Source organism: Amblyomma americanum, chromosome 7, assembly GCF_052857255.1.
Source record: "Amblyomma americanum isolate KBUSLIRL-KWMA chromosome 7, ASM5285725v1, whole genome shotgun sequence".
Classification (NCBI taxonomy): domain Eukaryota; kingdom Metazoa; phylum Arthropoda; class Arachnida; order Ixodida; family Ixodidae; genus Amblyomma; species Amblyomma americanum.
Genome location: NC_135503.1, coordinates 30,778,331 through 30,794,376, shown reverse-complemented (window position 1 = coordinate 30,794,376; position 16,046 = coordinate 30,778,331). Strand labels below are relative to the sequence as shown.

The 16,046-nt window shown below is 43.2% G+C and overlaps 1 protein-coding gene across 1 annotated transcript; it reads right to left on the bottom strand.

Annotated features, from left to right (window-relative positions):
* Positions 1–609: 609 nt before the first annotated feature.
* Positions 610–8,084, bottom strand: Mic26-27 (MICOS complex subunit 26/27). The gene is made up of 9 exons (XM_077631656.1): positions 7,981–8,084; positions 7,456–7,592; positions 7,043–7,168; positions 4,050–4,104; positions 3,889–3,984; positions 1,743–1,889; positions 1,065–1,153; positions 852–886; positions 610–723 (listed from the first exon to the last, which is right to left on the bottom strand). Exons 2-8 carry the CDS (start codon positions 7,561–7,563, stop codon positions 875–877), a joined length of 633 nt encoding a protein of 210 aa, XP_077487782.1. The 5' UTR covers positions 7,564–7,592; positions 7,981–8,084; the 3' UTR covers positions 610–723; positions 852–874.
* Between the last annotated feature and the right edge of the window lie 7,962 nt (positions 8,085–16,046).

Below are 16,046 nucleotides of genomic sequence, written 5' to 3'. Positions count from 1 at the left end.
ATAACGTGCAGCCCACTGGTCTGTGAGCAAACTGCCCACTGTGCAAACATGCGGCAGTTTGCAGTTATGTTTACTTGCATAGTGTATGAAAATGGTAATTATAATTACTTTCGTGCGAGGTTGCTCGGGAGAACAACCTGGGTCTCACAAGCCCCACCGGCGGCAGCACAATGTCAGTAGCGAATCGCTTAACCACTGCGCCAGGAGCAATATGAACACACCCAGCGATCTATGAACGTAGAGTAACCAGTTCCACATATATGGGCATTAACGCTGTCGCATCACGCCAATTTCGCCGATATTTGTTTGAAGCCAGCTTGACCTTGAAAACCGGGCCTCCAATCGATACCGAAGTGCTACCACACCTTTCCTTCTTCATAACGCTCCCATTAACCCGGTCAATTTGTGCTACTACTCTGCACGTTTTCCTACCTATCTTAAGCAAGTGCTCATTAGACTGAGCAGCCTTCAAGATGCGAAAATAACTTGTTGCATCTTAGTTTATTTATGAGCTATGTCTCACTACAGTCAAATTGCATGTGTATTTAGAAGCACAATTTACCACTAAAATGAGAAAGCACTCAATGAGAGGACAGGCAACAGCAAGTCTACAAGGTAACAAAGCATCTAAGTCAGATTTATTGCAGCAGCTTAATTTATTGCCAGCATCCACCAAACATCCATCCACGATGATGGCAGGGAAGGCTTTACCTGGGTAGAAAGCTGAAAAGAAGCGAAATGCATATGTAAAAATAAAGCAATAGCATATCGAACTAAGCAACCATAAGCAATGCCAGAAAGAGGCAAGCTTTGGTCAAATTACACTTCAAATGAACTAAGCCCATACTTGCCTTGTGTGCACTCAATGGCAACACTACGAGCTCTTCTGAAAAAAATTAAGAGGCCAATGTAAACACTACACAAAGGGGCAATAATTTCTTCAACACTTACGCATGGTCTGTATTTTATCACAGACCAAAAAAGAGAAGCTGCAAAATTTAGAGCACAGTATTTACCGATTCAGGATCGGCCAGGCTGAAACCATAATACTGAACGTCACTCACTTGCTGCCCCACTTGGTCAATGGTCTTCGGAGAAAAATCAGGCAGCTTAGGAAGCTGCACCTTAGAAAACAGGTCCTTCAGGTCATGGCCTGTAGGAAAGCACACAAAAAGGAAAAGAACTGTAAGCAACCACTGTACAATGAGAGCAACACCTATGGAAACTGTATCACGAGAAAAGTGCCTCGCATGAAACCCTCTTCAGAGGAGCTTAGATATATCCATTCCAAATAAACTAGCAAACCCTTGAATGACCAAACAATGCACACTGAACAGGCTGCCATGTCTATGGCACACAGTATCGCCAGAAAAGCAAAGATCAATAAGTTACCGAAGATAAGAGGTCAACTACCACTGATACCAACAAGTTAACACAGCTCTGCACATGACATGCAAAGCCAATAAATTCAGCACTCAACAGCACCATGTTGTATTTTCTTTCATTTACACGTCAGGTCATAGCCTCTCGACACTAACACTACTAACACTACTAACACTGTTGTACTCCACTTGCAGCCAGTGGCTGCTGACTACACTCAGAAAAACCAAATGTCGCAATGATGATTGCAGTGAAGCATATGGATCACACGTGCATGAAGCCCATAAAAGAGGCAGTTAGGTGCCCATAATGAGCTTTTCACAGATGACACTCATCACAAGTAAGTCCATTATTTGGCTTGCCTGTAGCCTGTTTCACAGCAGCAGCAATTTCATTCCGGGCAACAACAAGGTAATCCTGTGAGAACTGCTTGGCTTCTTTGGGGTAGCATGCTGCAGCAGCTGCAGTAGCTCCCACGGTGCCATAAATCAGCTTCTTGAACATGCCTCCTAAAAAAGTGGGACGAACATCTATTAGCACATATCCGCGCTCAAAGTTAGCCCCACAAGTTGTTTTCTTTATCATGCATTTTTACAAGAATAAATATTTCCAGGTACTGCCTGGTAAACCATGCAATGTATCCCTGCCGACAATACTTCGAAACATCAAAACCATGAAAAATTTAAATTTCTTCGCTCCCTAGAGGCACGGCCAGGCCCTGAGCGATGGATTATGCAGGTCCCACAGGGAAGTCCAAACCACAGCCTTTAGGCCATAGTTGCATACCTAGACTGCCCAGCAATTATTCTATGGACTAATTTTCATATTTTGAAACTTTTGTGGGCATCTGTACATGATGATTTGATTTATATTAGCACATGAGAACCTTGGCCAAAGAGCACCAAGACTAATGAGTATTAGTCTGCACAATGATCGACAAAAAGACATTTTTCCAAGCATTCCAGCCCAGAGAAAGCAGCGTACAAGGATAGGGAAAGCTGGTACCAATTAGAAAACGGGTGGGTGCCCAACAGCACTGGGAACGTACCCCTCACCCCCTTCACAACAGGTGGATGCTGGAACCAGTAGGCCCACCAATGCAGTTCATGTAATCTAAAAAATTGGAATTTCAAATCGTTTTCAAATATTATATCACTGCATGGCAAACAAAGCCACACAGCTGGAACCTAGGGTCAGAAATAATTAAAATGAGAAAAAACTAGTCCCCGATTTACTTGGTTAAGCTAAATGTGACTTAGGTGCACTAGCAAGTTTGTCCTTGTTTAGCTTTTTATAAACTTGAAAATTCATGTTGCACCCAAATTTCCTTGCAGTTGTTCCTCGGCTTTCCTCTTACGATAAGTCGCCTGAGCTGCTCACTGCAATTCAAATAGTCGTTCCCTGTATTTGGCAATCTCTGAAGCCACTTCTAATTGCCTCTCTACCGTACATTCATTTGGTTCTTTACCTGTTTCCAAAGGTCGTTTAGCAACATCTTCTCTTCGCTGCTTCGCTCCGTCTTCGCTGCTCTGCACAGGCTTGCAGCCTAACTATATCCACTGGATTGGCTGACTCATGTCGCCACTCTCGTTTTGTATTACTGTTCAGATCGCTCTGCATGTCCATGTCATTCAGCTTCAAAATCTGTCTAACGACTGGCTTCACCAATAATTTACAGTTTGCTGAACTGCACATTCGTCCGGCAACGTATCCTTCACCTCATATTTTTGACATCTGCATGTGAACATAACCCCGTTTCTCACTCTTCATCTTCTACTCGGCTGCAGCTGGTGCGACACTCCTCCGAGCTTACCTGAGTTGCTCCGAGCTTCATCTATACATAACAGTGACCCATCTAGTAGTAGACTACAACTTCCTTGCCATCCCTCCATTCATGGAGCACAGATATGCTAGAGTGGAAACTTGTGAGAGTGCTGCCAGCTGAATAGGCACAGTAGAATAGGATGACAGTGACATTGAAACAGTTGCTACATGTTCAACTGAATACTGTGCAAGACAACGCCACGAATTGCATCAGCACCGTGCTTGCCCATATTTTGCACCTAGTCTGGGTTCACGTCGTTTTAAGTCCAGCTGTCAAATAATGTCACAAAAGAAAAACATACCGGTGGAGGCACATGCTCCCACTGGGCACAGAACAGAGGCTACTCTTGCAGTAAGAGCAGCACACCAGCAGGCATTCTACGAAGTATCTAACTGCGCACCCTTCAACACAATAAATCTACTGCATTAAGAATTAGACCCATAAAAAAAGTAAACGTCTCTGTTGTAAGCTCTAAGCCGCTCAGTGCATCTGAGGTGCTCCATACCATTCCATAGAGCGAGATTTCTGCTCCTGAGTATTTTTGCTCCATGACTCCAATGCAGAGTACACGGGCAAGAGCAACGATTTACTATGCACCCATTAAGGTGTACAAAAGAATAAACCACTAAACACAAACAGAAAAATACATGGTGGTATTCCCAGAAGCACTTTGCAAAGCGTACCTCTGGCTCCAAGAATAATTCCTGCGAGGCCTCCCAAGGATATGGCCATGGCCCTTGCGACCGTGTTTTCTTCCCTCGTAACATACTCGTAGCTCGCTGAAAGTAAGAATAACATAGGCACTCCAGGCAGTAAACTGTCTTGGACATGAAGAGAGACTCACATTTAGAGTGCTCGACAGCTGTTGTGTAGATATCTCCAAACCTTTCACTGGCTGACTGTAAGGAAAGATGAAAAAGATAATGAATGTCTGGCTCAATCCATACAGAAAAATTAAACTGAGGGCAGAATGCTTACAGAAATGTGAGGCTGAAAAAAAAAATGACAACTCAAAGTAAATGCTCCCAGGTCTACCAGAAATACAGGAAATACAATTTCCTATGCATCGGACATGTCAGCACTGAATAAAACAGCCACTACCAAGAAATTGCACTCCTCTATGCACTCAACTTACACACTGTTTTCAGATTCCATGCTTGTTCATTTATATAGCAGGACCTAAAAAACTTGTTTCAGCCAGCAGCACCAGCATTATCCCTTTACTGCACAGTGTAGCGAATTCGTGACATAACATCTGCACTCATACTCATTACTACACCGAGCTTCCATTTGATGTCAACACAGTTACAGCAGACAGCGCCTTTTGGCCAAAATGTTTGATGTCACTGTGAGCAAGCTGCGCGAAGAAAAAAAGCGGGTGAAAATGTGAGACTTCAAGCCAGAGTCCAACCATTCCATGTCTCATTTTCTGACAAGTGTTGCGGGCAAAATAACAAGACATCTGGTGGGACATCTGGTGCCTTAAAGTTGGTTCAATGACATCCATTTGGCCTTTCATACAACTGGAACTTGCTACAGAAAATGAATCAAATGCTAATTTTGTCGCTTCACCGACATTTTGATTTCTCAATTTTTAACAGTGGTAAAAAAATTTTTATATGGGCTTGTATATCAAGGTACCATAATGTGCGGGTAACAATTTTTACAGCGATGGCTGTTAGGCGCCAGTCCCTGACTTTCGCATCGTAGTCGTCCACCAGCGGCATAACCGGTCACCGGTCGCGCCGGTCAATTTGAGTAGCATAAGCCTAAGGGTGGCTGTTTCGAACAGCCAACTGCCAGTGCATGGGTGCATCGCATGACCACTACACCAGTCCGTCAGCAAAATATCCCCAAAACTAAACGCCTAAGCAGCTATCGCTGAACCTTGCATTACACAGTCTTAACCATCCTGCGAGTTTTTTTCTTTGATTCCTTCATAATTTAAGCATTAAGGGTTGTAACCCTTTCAGTCACGATGTACAGAAATGTGTACGAAACTTGTTTTTGTCTGCCACTGTTACTGCTAGGATAAAATGTGCCACCAATGTCTGCAGCTTATAATTCGGACTCTCTGCAATAAGCTGCACAGAACCATCTTAAGCCAGGCATGCAAAGTAAGTGCAGAAAACCAATTTTAGGATGCATATCCCTACATTTCAAGCAAGCATCGGTGCAGCTGCAGAATGTATGTGCATCCGTACATATGTTTTCAAAAGTCTTAAAAAAGGCGAACTGTGTACACAATGACTTCTTAGAGGAATGAATCAAAAGAAGTGCAACAGACATCCTATAAACAGTGCAGAGTCATGAAGAAAGATACCAGGACCCCACAAATTGTGTCACTGATCATCTGAGAAGGCTGAATTTTTTTGTATGCTGTCTAGGCATGTTCTTTGCAAAAATCTGAAAATTTAAGGATTTCCTCCTAGAGAACATACATAATGACTGCAGCAGATATATGCAAGAATTTGTGAAAATGCAACAACTAAAAAACAACTTTGCTCAAAATTACGTAAAGAATGATGCCCTAACTGAATGCTATAAGAGACACCTTTTATTGCCAGGCATATGGAGATAATATATTCTAAGTAATTCGGGCACCAAAAGATTTAGTGACAGTAGCAAAGCAGGTGTTCAGAGAGCAAATCACACATGCCGCATTCAGGTTCTGCATCCATAGGCATCATCAGCAGTGGCAGCATTCTGACACTAGCATAAAGTCACCATAGTAGCATGACTTGCTCCGCCGATAGGGCCAGAAATAACGTGGTCAGCCAATCAGTTTTCTCCCCCTTCTTTCAACATGTGTTCTCTCTTCAAACCACCACAAGAGCTTATGTCTTCCACAAAGCTCTATCAGAATGCATTTAAGGAATTTTCGTGTAAAAACAACGCCTTTCTCTACTCCTTTTTTCCTCTCGCAGTGCGCGAGTGGAACAAACTTGATCCAGTAATTGCACAACAAAGCTCGCCTGAAAAGTTTACCCAGCTTGTAGAAGAAGCACTATTGTGGCCAAACGCAGAGTAAAACTATTGTATGGTATCTGTGTTGTTATCACATTGATCATTTTTGCTTTCATTGTTTTGTGCTGCATTACTTGCATGTATTTTATGATCCTAATTTTACAAATTGTGTACTTACCATTGTTATTTATGTATTTTGAAACACAGTAAGTTTTCTGTGTTGCCTCTTGACTTCCTTGTACATATCCCTTGACAAGTCCTGTATTAATGTAACTAGTCGATTGTGCCGCTCTCTCTGGTATAATTCTTTGTTAATAATACTGTAAAATTGTTTTTCTATACCCACCCCTGTTACAATCCCTCTGGGGATTGACAGTATATTTATATAAAAAAGTAAAAAAAAATTCCATGCCTGCTAAACCATCTGTTTATCTGGCATTTCATGTTTTTTGTAGCTCTTTTCAATAAATTTCAATGACCATTAAAAATGGAATTTAACAAGCAGCACTCAAGTAAGAACTATAGAAACTGAACACAATGCATATTATCATGTACATTCTAGGGGTACTTAAACTCCCATGAACATCTTCCCATGACTCTGAATGGCTGTCAACTCCGTTACACTGAGTAGATGGAGACTCATTCAAGCACAACATGGTGCTTCATGCACATGTCATGTTACTACTGAATGCAGTATTACAGGTGCTTGCTTTGGACAGTCCACCAAGATACAACTTGGTGGAGGTTTCTTCCATGAATTCCGAAAATGTCGCAGCTGTCCAAAAACTCCCCAACAATTCCTTGTTTATCAGGTGGCAAACACCCTGGATTTAGCTTGGAGACTTGACTCATGCTTCACAGTACTCTCACCTCAACAGCGCTGTAGTACGGGCTCAGGCTTGTCCTCACATAATGAACACCATTTTCAACTTGACCAGGAGGTTCCTCAACCAATTCATACTCAACGTTGTCGGAAGCACAGTCGTATATTGACAGCTGCAAAAGAGGCAACAGAAAGGCTGCAGTGATTCAGTAAGAAAGTCCAACCTACTACATGATGGTAGTGTGTCCAACACAACTAACGCCATAATGTGACGTATAAAGAGCAGCAAAAAATGGTCACAAATAAGCTAGAACAGAGGCTGCTGCTTTCAATAAACAAGTTGAAACTTCAAGGGCAACTCGAAGGTTTTAAGCGGCATGAATAGCTCCTTAGATAAGCTCTATAAAACCAAAAAATGCTACACGAAAAAGCATCCGTCAACCTGAAGAAAAATATATACCTCGCTTGGCTTCTTCAGTTTCTTTCCTCGGCAGCACGGCTTACACGCAGGCTTCTTTTCCTCGGCAGGCGCTGCCGCTTGAGCATGGACTTTGGGCGTGACGTCCATGATTTTAGGAAGCACAGCCTTACATTAATCTGCGCAGTACACAGAGTCCGGTCAGTGGGATGTAAACAGGGGCCTTCAAGGGCAAACGGGCACCGTACCGCTTTAGTTTAACCCCTTCACTAACAGGCCTTTCGCTAGATAGCGCTGAGTTACCAACGTCAAGCAAGTGTACACATTGATCACTGAAGGCAAACAGACACGGCAGGGAGTAAAAAAAAGTTTTAGAGAAAGGCAATCGGTGATTGTCCTCTAGCTAAAATATAATTAAAAAAGAGGTCACTTCGCTGACCAAGACGAAAGACGACAAGCGCAGCTTTGCCATCAGCTTACACTAACAATCTAAGGCAGAAACCCATGATAAACAATAAGCAGAGTCAATATATAATGCACGCGAAGCGAAACTGCGCCTGCACTTACATGCGACGAAGGCAACGCAGGCACGAAGGCTAGCAAGCCGCGCCACGAGCGACTGGATGGCACAAGCCGTAAACGGTGATGCCTGCGATGCCGATAGCGCTAGCGGAGCGTGTTGTTGAGCGCTCGCAGAGGCGGGAACGTTGGAGGCGGGGTTCTTCGATAACAACTAAAAACCGTGCGCTATTTCAAAACAAAGCAAGCGTATTTGGATGGTTTACACGGAGAAATAAGTCTGCATGAAGGGAAGCGAATAGTGTCGAGTTTTCACGAGAAGATCCGGTGCATGTGCGTAGTTAGTGCCAAATGCGCTGGAACCGCTCGACGAAAAAATGACAAACGATCTAGCTCGATTATGTGGTTAGGCCAAATGAGACCTAACGTGCGCTAGCCCTAGTTGGTGTTCTCTGTTTAGCTTAATTATTAAGGGCTCCCCTTAGGGCATGACGCGACAGCGTTAATGGCCGTTAATGCCCATATATGCGAAATTGGTAATTCTCTACTTACATTCATAGGTCGCTGAGACTCAAGCTCATACCACTCTTGGCACAGTGGTGCAGAGCTTAAGCGATGTGCCACTGCCCTGCGATCACAGGTGCTGCCAGCTCTGAAGCTTGAGAGACCCAGGTTGCTTTCCGAGCAGTTTGCTCACAATCGGGTGGACAGGCTGTGGTGACGTCACAAGGTCACGTGACCTATGTGGACCACCAGCCACCTACCTACATCCCAGTGGGCGCACACAGAGGCCTCAAAGACGACGGCTCAAAGACGACGGCTTAAAACCACGCGCCAATTTTGGCACCGGTTTGCAAAAGAAAAGGCGCAGCCTGCATTCACACATTTTAGACTAGAGCCCTCGAACGGCATGCTTATGAGCTGCCTATTGAGCTTGATGCAGCTTTGAGACATCACAGCGTGTTTGTGTGGGAAAGAGAGCACATGCATATGTGCGGTCATGTGCTCATGAGACAGGGCCAGATTTAAAGGGGGAGAAGGGACTGCGAACGCTGATGACCGCACCCCCACTAGCGTACCTTGCCGAACCCGGGTACATAGAACTCGAAGGGAATATTATGCGAAATATATAGTTTGTTATTGCGATAATGCGACGTAAAAATGACAGTTAACAAGCTCAGCTGTAACACAGAAGCAAGAATACGTGCAATGCACCTACGCGATAGTGACACGCCTTTTGCAGCGACGTGCCGCCAGATGGCATGCTGGCAGCGCACCGCTCGTTAGGTATTGCATCGAAGCAGCTGTGGGCGGGGCTTTGTAGCTATCCACTGCCTACGTATCTCATCCTGTTACCATGCAGTGCACTATAAACAGAATAAACTTAGTAAAATTAAGGCGCAGCTTGTTTTCGCATCGCCTTTGGCAGCAAAACACGCCACGCGAGAGCCGCCACTGGATTTAGTTAGGTTGGTTTCCCCACATGACAGCGACATGGTGTGGAAAATGAGCACACAAGAGACTGAAGGCCGAGCTAAAGCACACCTCACGTTCATGGTTTCGCAGCCCTGCCAGCAGGTGCCCAAGGCCGTGCAGCCGACCAATCTCCGCACGCGTAAACTGATCGAAAAGCGCCGTTAGGAGAACTCCCACCTGCAGGTCGACGGCGCGCTGTTCGATATATTTAACCACCAGCGAAATTGTAGTCCTAGATAAAGCGCTACTTTCCTATACACTTACACAAGCTTTTCAAATCGATAATTTGTGTGTTCGATATACGCAATAATTCGAAATAATATTAGGTTCGATAGATCCAGACTCGACCGTATAAAGAAGGAAACAAGGAAGGGATAAACATGCAGTGTTCTTTGTGCTTGACATGTCAACATGGTGCGCCTCAGTCCGCGCCCTTCAATCAAGCGCTGTGCCCTCCCTTGACACGACACTGCTGCAGGTGTTGTAAAAAAAAAACAATGACGTAAAATGACTGGAATACACTGCTGGGACGAAGGAAGTATTATGACTTCCTTCAGCCCACTGGAAAGCACAAAGCTTGGAAATTCCTCTTGATGGGAGTACGAGCGAAATCGGTGTTTGGCCTTGTATTTTGTCCGCGGAATGGCTAAATGTTTGACGGTAACCATCAAAATGCGACGTTATGGAGAAAAGAAGGTAATCTAAGAGATCAATAGCATTTGAGCTTCTTCAATCACATTTCCTCTTCGATAAACACCCTGCAAGCGCCTACACGGCCAGAGACCGTCACGGTCAGTGGTTGTCGCAGTCATCGCCTCCTCTCTTTTTACAATAGAGGAGGCGCTGTCGCATTTCTCGGTCGTTGTTCAGGGACAAAGCAGAGATTGTCTCTCAGGCACAGCTTTCAAATAACTTTTAGATACGCCTCTGCTTTATGTGTACCTCTTACTGGAAACAAAAATTTCGGAAAATTTTCCGAGTTTTCCAATTCATTTGTACTGCGTGTTTTCGCCTTGTATTTGCCCAGCACTGAGTAGTAAATCGTCCACGGATTAAACCAAAATTCAATTTTGGAAAAGCAGAGATTCTATATACACAGTTCACCAGAACACGTAATTAGTAGTTAACCTGTCTTCTATTCTCCTAGCATCTTTTAACGAGCATGGTATGCACTGTGCAGTAACTATACGTTGATGTTTTGCGGTCGTCACCTTGCTTCTTCCAGTTTCAATGCCATAGCATATGAGGGTGCGAGCTCAATTAGATTACTTTTCTCAGAGCCAAAAATTTTTCATCCCTTCGTTCTTCTTGAGCTCAGCACTGTACACGCAACGCTTAGGAATTGTGTTGGTGTGTTGTCTCCCCTACTGAAAAATGTGTACAGGTTTGAATAGGAGACAAATAGGATTATGGAACATTTTGTTTAACATTATAGGATGAAGCTTCCAAAGCGATTCATCCTTTGAGTGACTCCTTAGTGGAGGGCTCCGTATAACTACGATTACCCGTGGTTAATTACCGTGCACTTACATCACCCAGTGCATGCAAGTCGTGGGTTTGAACCCGCCCACTACAGTAGCACTTCGGTGGAGGAAAAATGTGAAAATTCCGTGTACTGTGCATTTTTAGTGCCCGTTAAGAACCCCAGGTGGTCGAAATAATCCGGAGCCCTCCACTACGGCGTCCCTCGTAGACTGAGCCGCTTTGGGACGTCCATCCTATAAAGCCAAACCAAATGTGCCATAATCCTATTTGCTGACCCGTTCAAACCTATATGCATTTTTCAGTAGGGTCGGATAATTTATTAATTATGAGTTGAACGGAGTCAGGTAATCATTTAAATATTCGATTTGCAGCATATTTTTTCGAACACAGCTGACACTGCCATTATTCTTATTGCTTAAAGCACAGCGCAGCTCATATATTTTTATACTCCACGCGCATACTATGCTGAGCAAGAAACAGTATAGATACTCTATTCTTTCTCCGCTTCTCTTCCTTAAGTAGACAATTGCTCGAAGTTACAATTCGAGAATTTGGTTTGTGCTTGTCTCCTACCCAACAATATGCAAATTAAAAAGAAGAGGTCTTAAGATGCTGCCTTGCGCGATACCTGCCATTATCTGTCTAAGTGAAGATTGCTGGTTTTTGGTTTTTACAGTAACACACTGTCTGCGGTAAGGAAGATACGAGGCAAGTAATGAGCGAACGGGCCCCCGGAAACCATATCCGTCTAGTTTAATCAAAAGCCGGCTACGATTAATGCATTCAAAAGCCTGCGTAAAATCGATCAATATTCCTAGTATGACTTCCCTATATTCAAAACTGTCAAATATGTTGGTTGAGATGTAGCAATGCTAGCTCTGGATTTGTTCTTTGTGAAACCGAATTGAGCGTCAGAGATTAGATTACGAGTTTCACAGTATGCAGGCATTCGTTTATGAATTACTTTTTTAAGTCCTTTCGAGAATATTGGCAAAACAGACACTGATCTGTAATTGGATAAACATTTCTTATCTCATTTCTTAAATAGAGCAGTAACTTTAGCTGCTTGCATGCGCCGACGATAAACACCGTTTAGACGGCACAAGTTGTATATATCAGTCAGCTAGAACAGGAGCTAAAATAACCATCACAAATTTCACAGGTCTTATCTGAACATTATCAGCGTCAACATGATCGGCAATTTTTCATAGCCATGAAAATTGAGAACACTTCAATACAAGTAGATGGGTTCATGAACATGGACTGAATTGAGAAATTTTTGTGCATTCCGGAACAGATGAACTGCATTTCAAGTTTCGCTTCACAAAAAAAAAATGCATTGAACGTTTCACACATGTCCTTTCTCACTACAGTTTTATTATATATGACTATCTCAGCCGGAGAAGAGTCATGGCTCTTGCACATTATTAGTATTTTTTTCCCACGTCTTACTCGAATCCCCGCAACAAGATTCAAACGCGGCATAATAGCGATTCCTGGCCTCTCGTAATTCCTTGTTCAGTTTGTTTCTATAAGTTTTAAACTTTGCAAAACATCTGGCTCACGTGTTTCGACAAAGGTTTTAAAATCTTATTCTTTGTTTCAATCTTACGCAGTAGTTTTGGACTAATCCATTCTTTTCGAATTTTCTTTGCTGTACCATGCTTCCTACTTGGAAAGTGTTTCGTAAATGTGAATAAAAAAAATGTATTGTATGCCGTTTCCGCATCGTCAAAGTTGACAACATCATGCCAGTTCGTATCAGCAATGGCTTCTTTGAAGGCTGTAAGGCTTCTGTCAGTGATGCTTTGAAACGTATACGAGGGTATTACGGGACGTTGTTCACACTTGCTCTAAGCACGAACAGAATTGGAAGATTGTCACTGATCTCGTAGCAAAAAACTGTTGAAAGGAATTGGTCACTCTCAAAAATGTCAATTAAAGATGGCCGGTTTGTCAACGGCATTTGCGCATCCATTGCGGAAATGAGACAAAATTTCTAGCCGCCGCATCGTATTCCAGCAGGTTTAAGTTAAACTCGTCTCCTAAAACCACATCACACTTATTCCTGTTTATAAAGTTCAGAAAGCAGTCGAAAAAAAAGGCAAAAAAAGTGCTCAAGACAGCCGTTAGGAGGACGATAACAGGCAGCAAATTCCGTACTATCGGATATCAAACAAACGATTTCATAGTTCGGTGTTACTAAAGCAAGCTTTCGCATCAGGTCACACTCCACATTTTTACTTACTAGAATGCAGACACCACCACCACGCTTGGCTGCGCGGTTTGCAAATTATTTGCCGTAATTTTGTATCTTAATCACATCTTGTTCATTAGCATACCACGTTTCTGTGAGCATAAAGATTTTGTATCATATTTAGCCGTGCGAACATACGCTCCAGAGCAGCAGCCTTATTCACGGCAGATCTAACATTCAGGTGAAAACAGCAAAAATAGCTTCCAGATAAAACGATCATTTTCTAACTCGTAGTTTTGTACCATTTTGTAGCCATAGCGCCTGAAAAACCACTGAAACATTGTAATTGACCAAGCACGATCGGATAAGGGCTCGCAAGTCCTCCTCACGCTTGATAACGTGCTTCGGTTCCCGATCTTGGCGCCTGATGTAAACGCGGCCGGCGCTGTGCCAGGCGTACCGATAATCATGCTAAGTTGCCCACATTTTGGCCATTGATAGCAGGTCGCTGTTGTGCCACGTCCCTTCTCGACAACAAAGAGGTTTGATTCCGGTTCTTTAAGACTGTTCTTATTCTTCAGCCAGTTATCTCGAGTTTCTTGGCTGGCGAACCTAATGATTGTGTCACGCTGTTTTCCCTATTACGCTGCAAGCCTGAGTAAAGCGACAACTTCGCTGGCCTGGAGGTCGGCAACAACAATTTCGAAGCAACTTCATCAAAATTCGCAAGGAGATTCCCATATTCCGTTTCCTGAATCCCATGGATTAAGATTTTGCTTGCGATTGTGCGATTCAAGTGCGTTCAGTTCGGGTTTAAGCTTTTTTACAGAGGCAGACAATTCAACAACCTCGAGGCGTTTCGTTACGGATTGTATAGATCTCGTGCCTAGAGACCTGTCTCAGCGCATCGTCGTATTTGGTAGATAATAGCTCAATGGATTGTTCAATGTTGCAAACCGTCTCTACCAGTGGCAAATGAATTAAGATCTACAGCTTTGCGTTGATCCCAAGCCAGTATTGTGAGAACGTCGCCGTTCACATTAAATTTTTGGGGGCTGGCCAGCGTCTGGTGCAGTTTCCTCACAAGAGGGACAGTTCCAAACTTTCCGCCAAGTTTCTTTTTTCGACCGAAGCTGTGGTGCTGTTTCTCCACAGCACGTTACATGGTAGCCCCTGCCACATTTTATACAAACTTTTGGCTGATCCTCATCGACAAGCTGTTGGCAACAAGCAGTACAAATTGATTCGTTTTAACCACTCATAGCGACATAAAAAGAATATCTTCGGAATAAAGGTACGCACAAGATCAGTGCAAGTTACACATCCGCGGCAACGCCAGGAATGAAATGAGAGCACATAGACAAGTTCAATGTTCCCCAACCTGCAAGGCTTAAAGTGCAAAAACCGTAAGGTGAAGGCCAGCCCGATGCCGCTGGCATCGAATGCTTGGCCGCTCCAACACACACCCTTCATAGAGCCTTCGCAGAACGCATGTCCGCCTTCTGGCGTCGGCCGTACAGTTGAATCTTGATTCCGTTGTTATCGCAGTCTTCTTGTGGCGCAAAGCCACGTGCGATGCTCCCAACGGTGACGCGGCTATCCCGCAAGGCGTGAAACGCAAAAAAAAAAAAAAACGTGAAGCCAAGGCCAGTCTGACGCTGCGGCCGCCAAAATATACCGGGCGTTTCACTTAAGATAATTTGCAATTTTGAAAAATGGGCTTATGGAGTTCGAAGCGCGCTTTTTTCGCCATAACATTATCAGCGGTGTAGCGCATCAAAATACTGCAAGGCGGGCTAACTTGCAGGCTGGTTAAATAATATTTTGTACAGCTGACTTTGCAAATATTACTGTTAGTCTTCTTACTTATTGAGATGAGTGTAGCCCATCGTAAGCAATATCCTTATCAGTTTTTAGAATTTTGAAAACGTAGTTACCCTCGGCGCTGTGGACAAACAAATTTCGGCAATTTTGACGAGTTACGTGCGCTGGAGGGGCAACGTAACTGAGTTTTCGAAGTTCTGAAAAGTGATATATATATATATATATATATATATATATATATATATATATATATATATATATATATATATATATATATATATATATATATATATATATATATATATATATATATATATATATATATATATATATATATAACTTATGGTGGGCTACATGCCTCTCAATAGATAAGGAGCCTAACAATAATAGCTAAGAAGTTAACTATTCAGTATTAGTTAACCAGCCTACCAGTTATCATGTCTTAGCTGTATCCTGATGCGCTACAATGCTGACAGCGCTATGCCCAGAAAGTGCTCTTCTAACTCAAAAACCTATTTTTAAAATTTGCAAAACATTTTAGGTGAAACACCCGGCCTTGCCGACGCGCATCCGTGTCTTCCGCAACCCGCATGGGCTTCGAAGCCTAGAAAACGGGCCTCGGAGGAATAGTGTCAGCGGACTCGGAATTTTGCCTGCGTTTTACGCGACAGCGTGTCAGCTCGTTCGGTAGAAAAGCCGTCGGCGTAGTAGCCGGCACCGCGCGTCGGAAATAATCGAGGGCTGCGTAAAAAAAAATTGCATCATGGTAATTTGCGGTTCTAGTGATTGATAATTGATTGGTGTGTGTGACAGGCGATTACGAGTAAATGAAATAGTTGTAATTAACTGGTTAGTTAAAGAATTGAAATTTTCTTAAAAAGGCGAGTTCGAAGCTGTAAACGTACTCAAAATGAAAATCCAATGCTTGATTATGCTAATTAAAAAATTTAGTGTGTGTAATTGATCAATTAAAAAATAAAAATGCGTTCAAAGGTGTCAAACTGCTCAGAATGGAAAGCCTAACCAGTACGCTATCACGTCATACCCTTAAGGAGGATCTTAAATGTTCTCTCAAATTTTTCTTCATGCAAAAGCAGATACGGGCCGCTGTGAAAGAAGCTGCGCAGCGGCG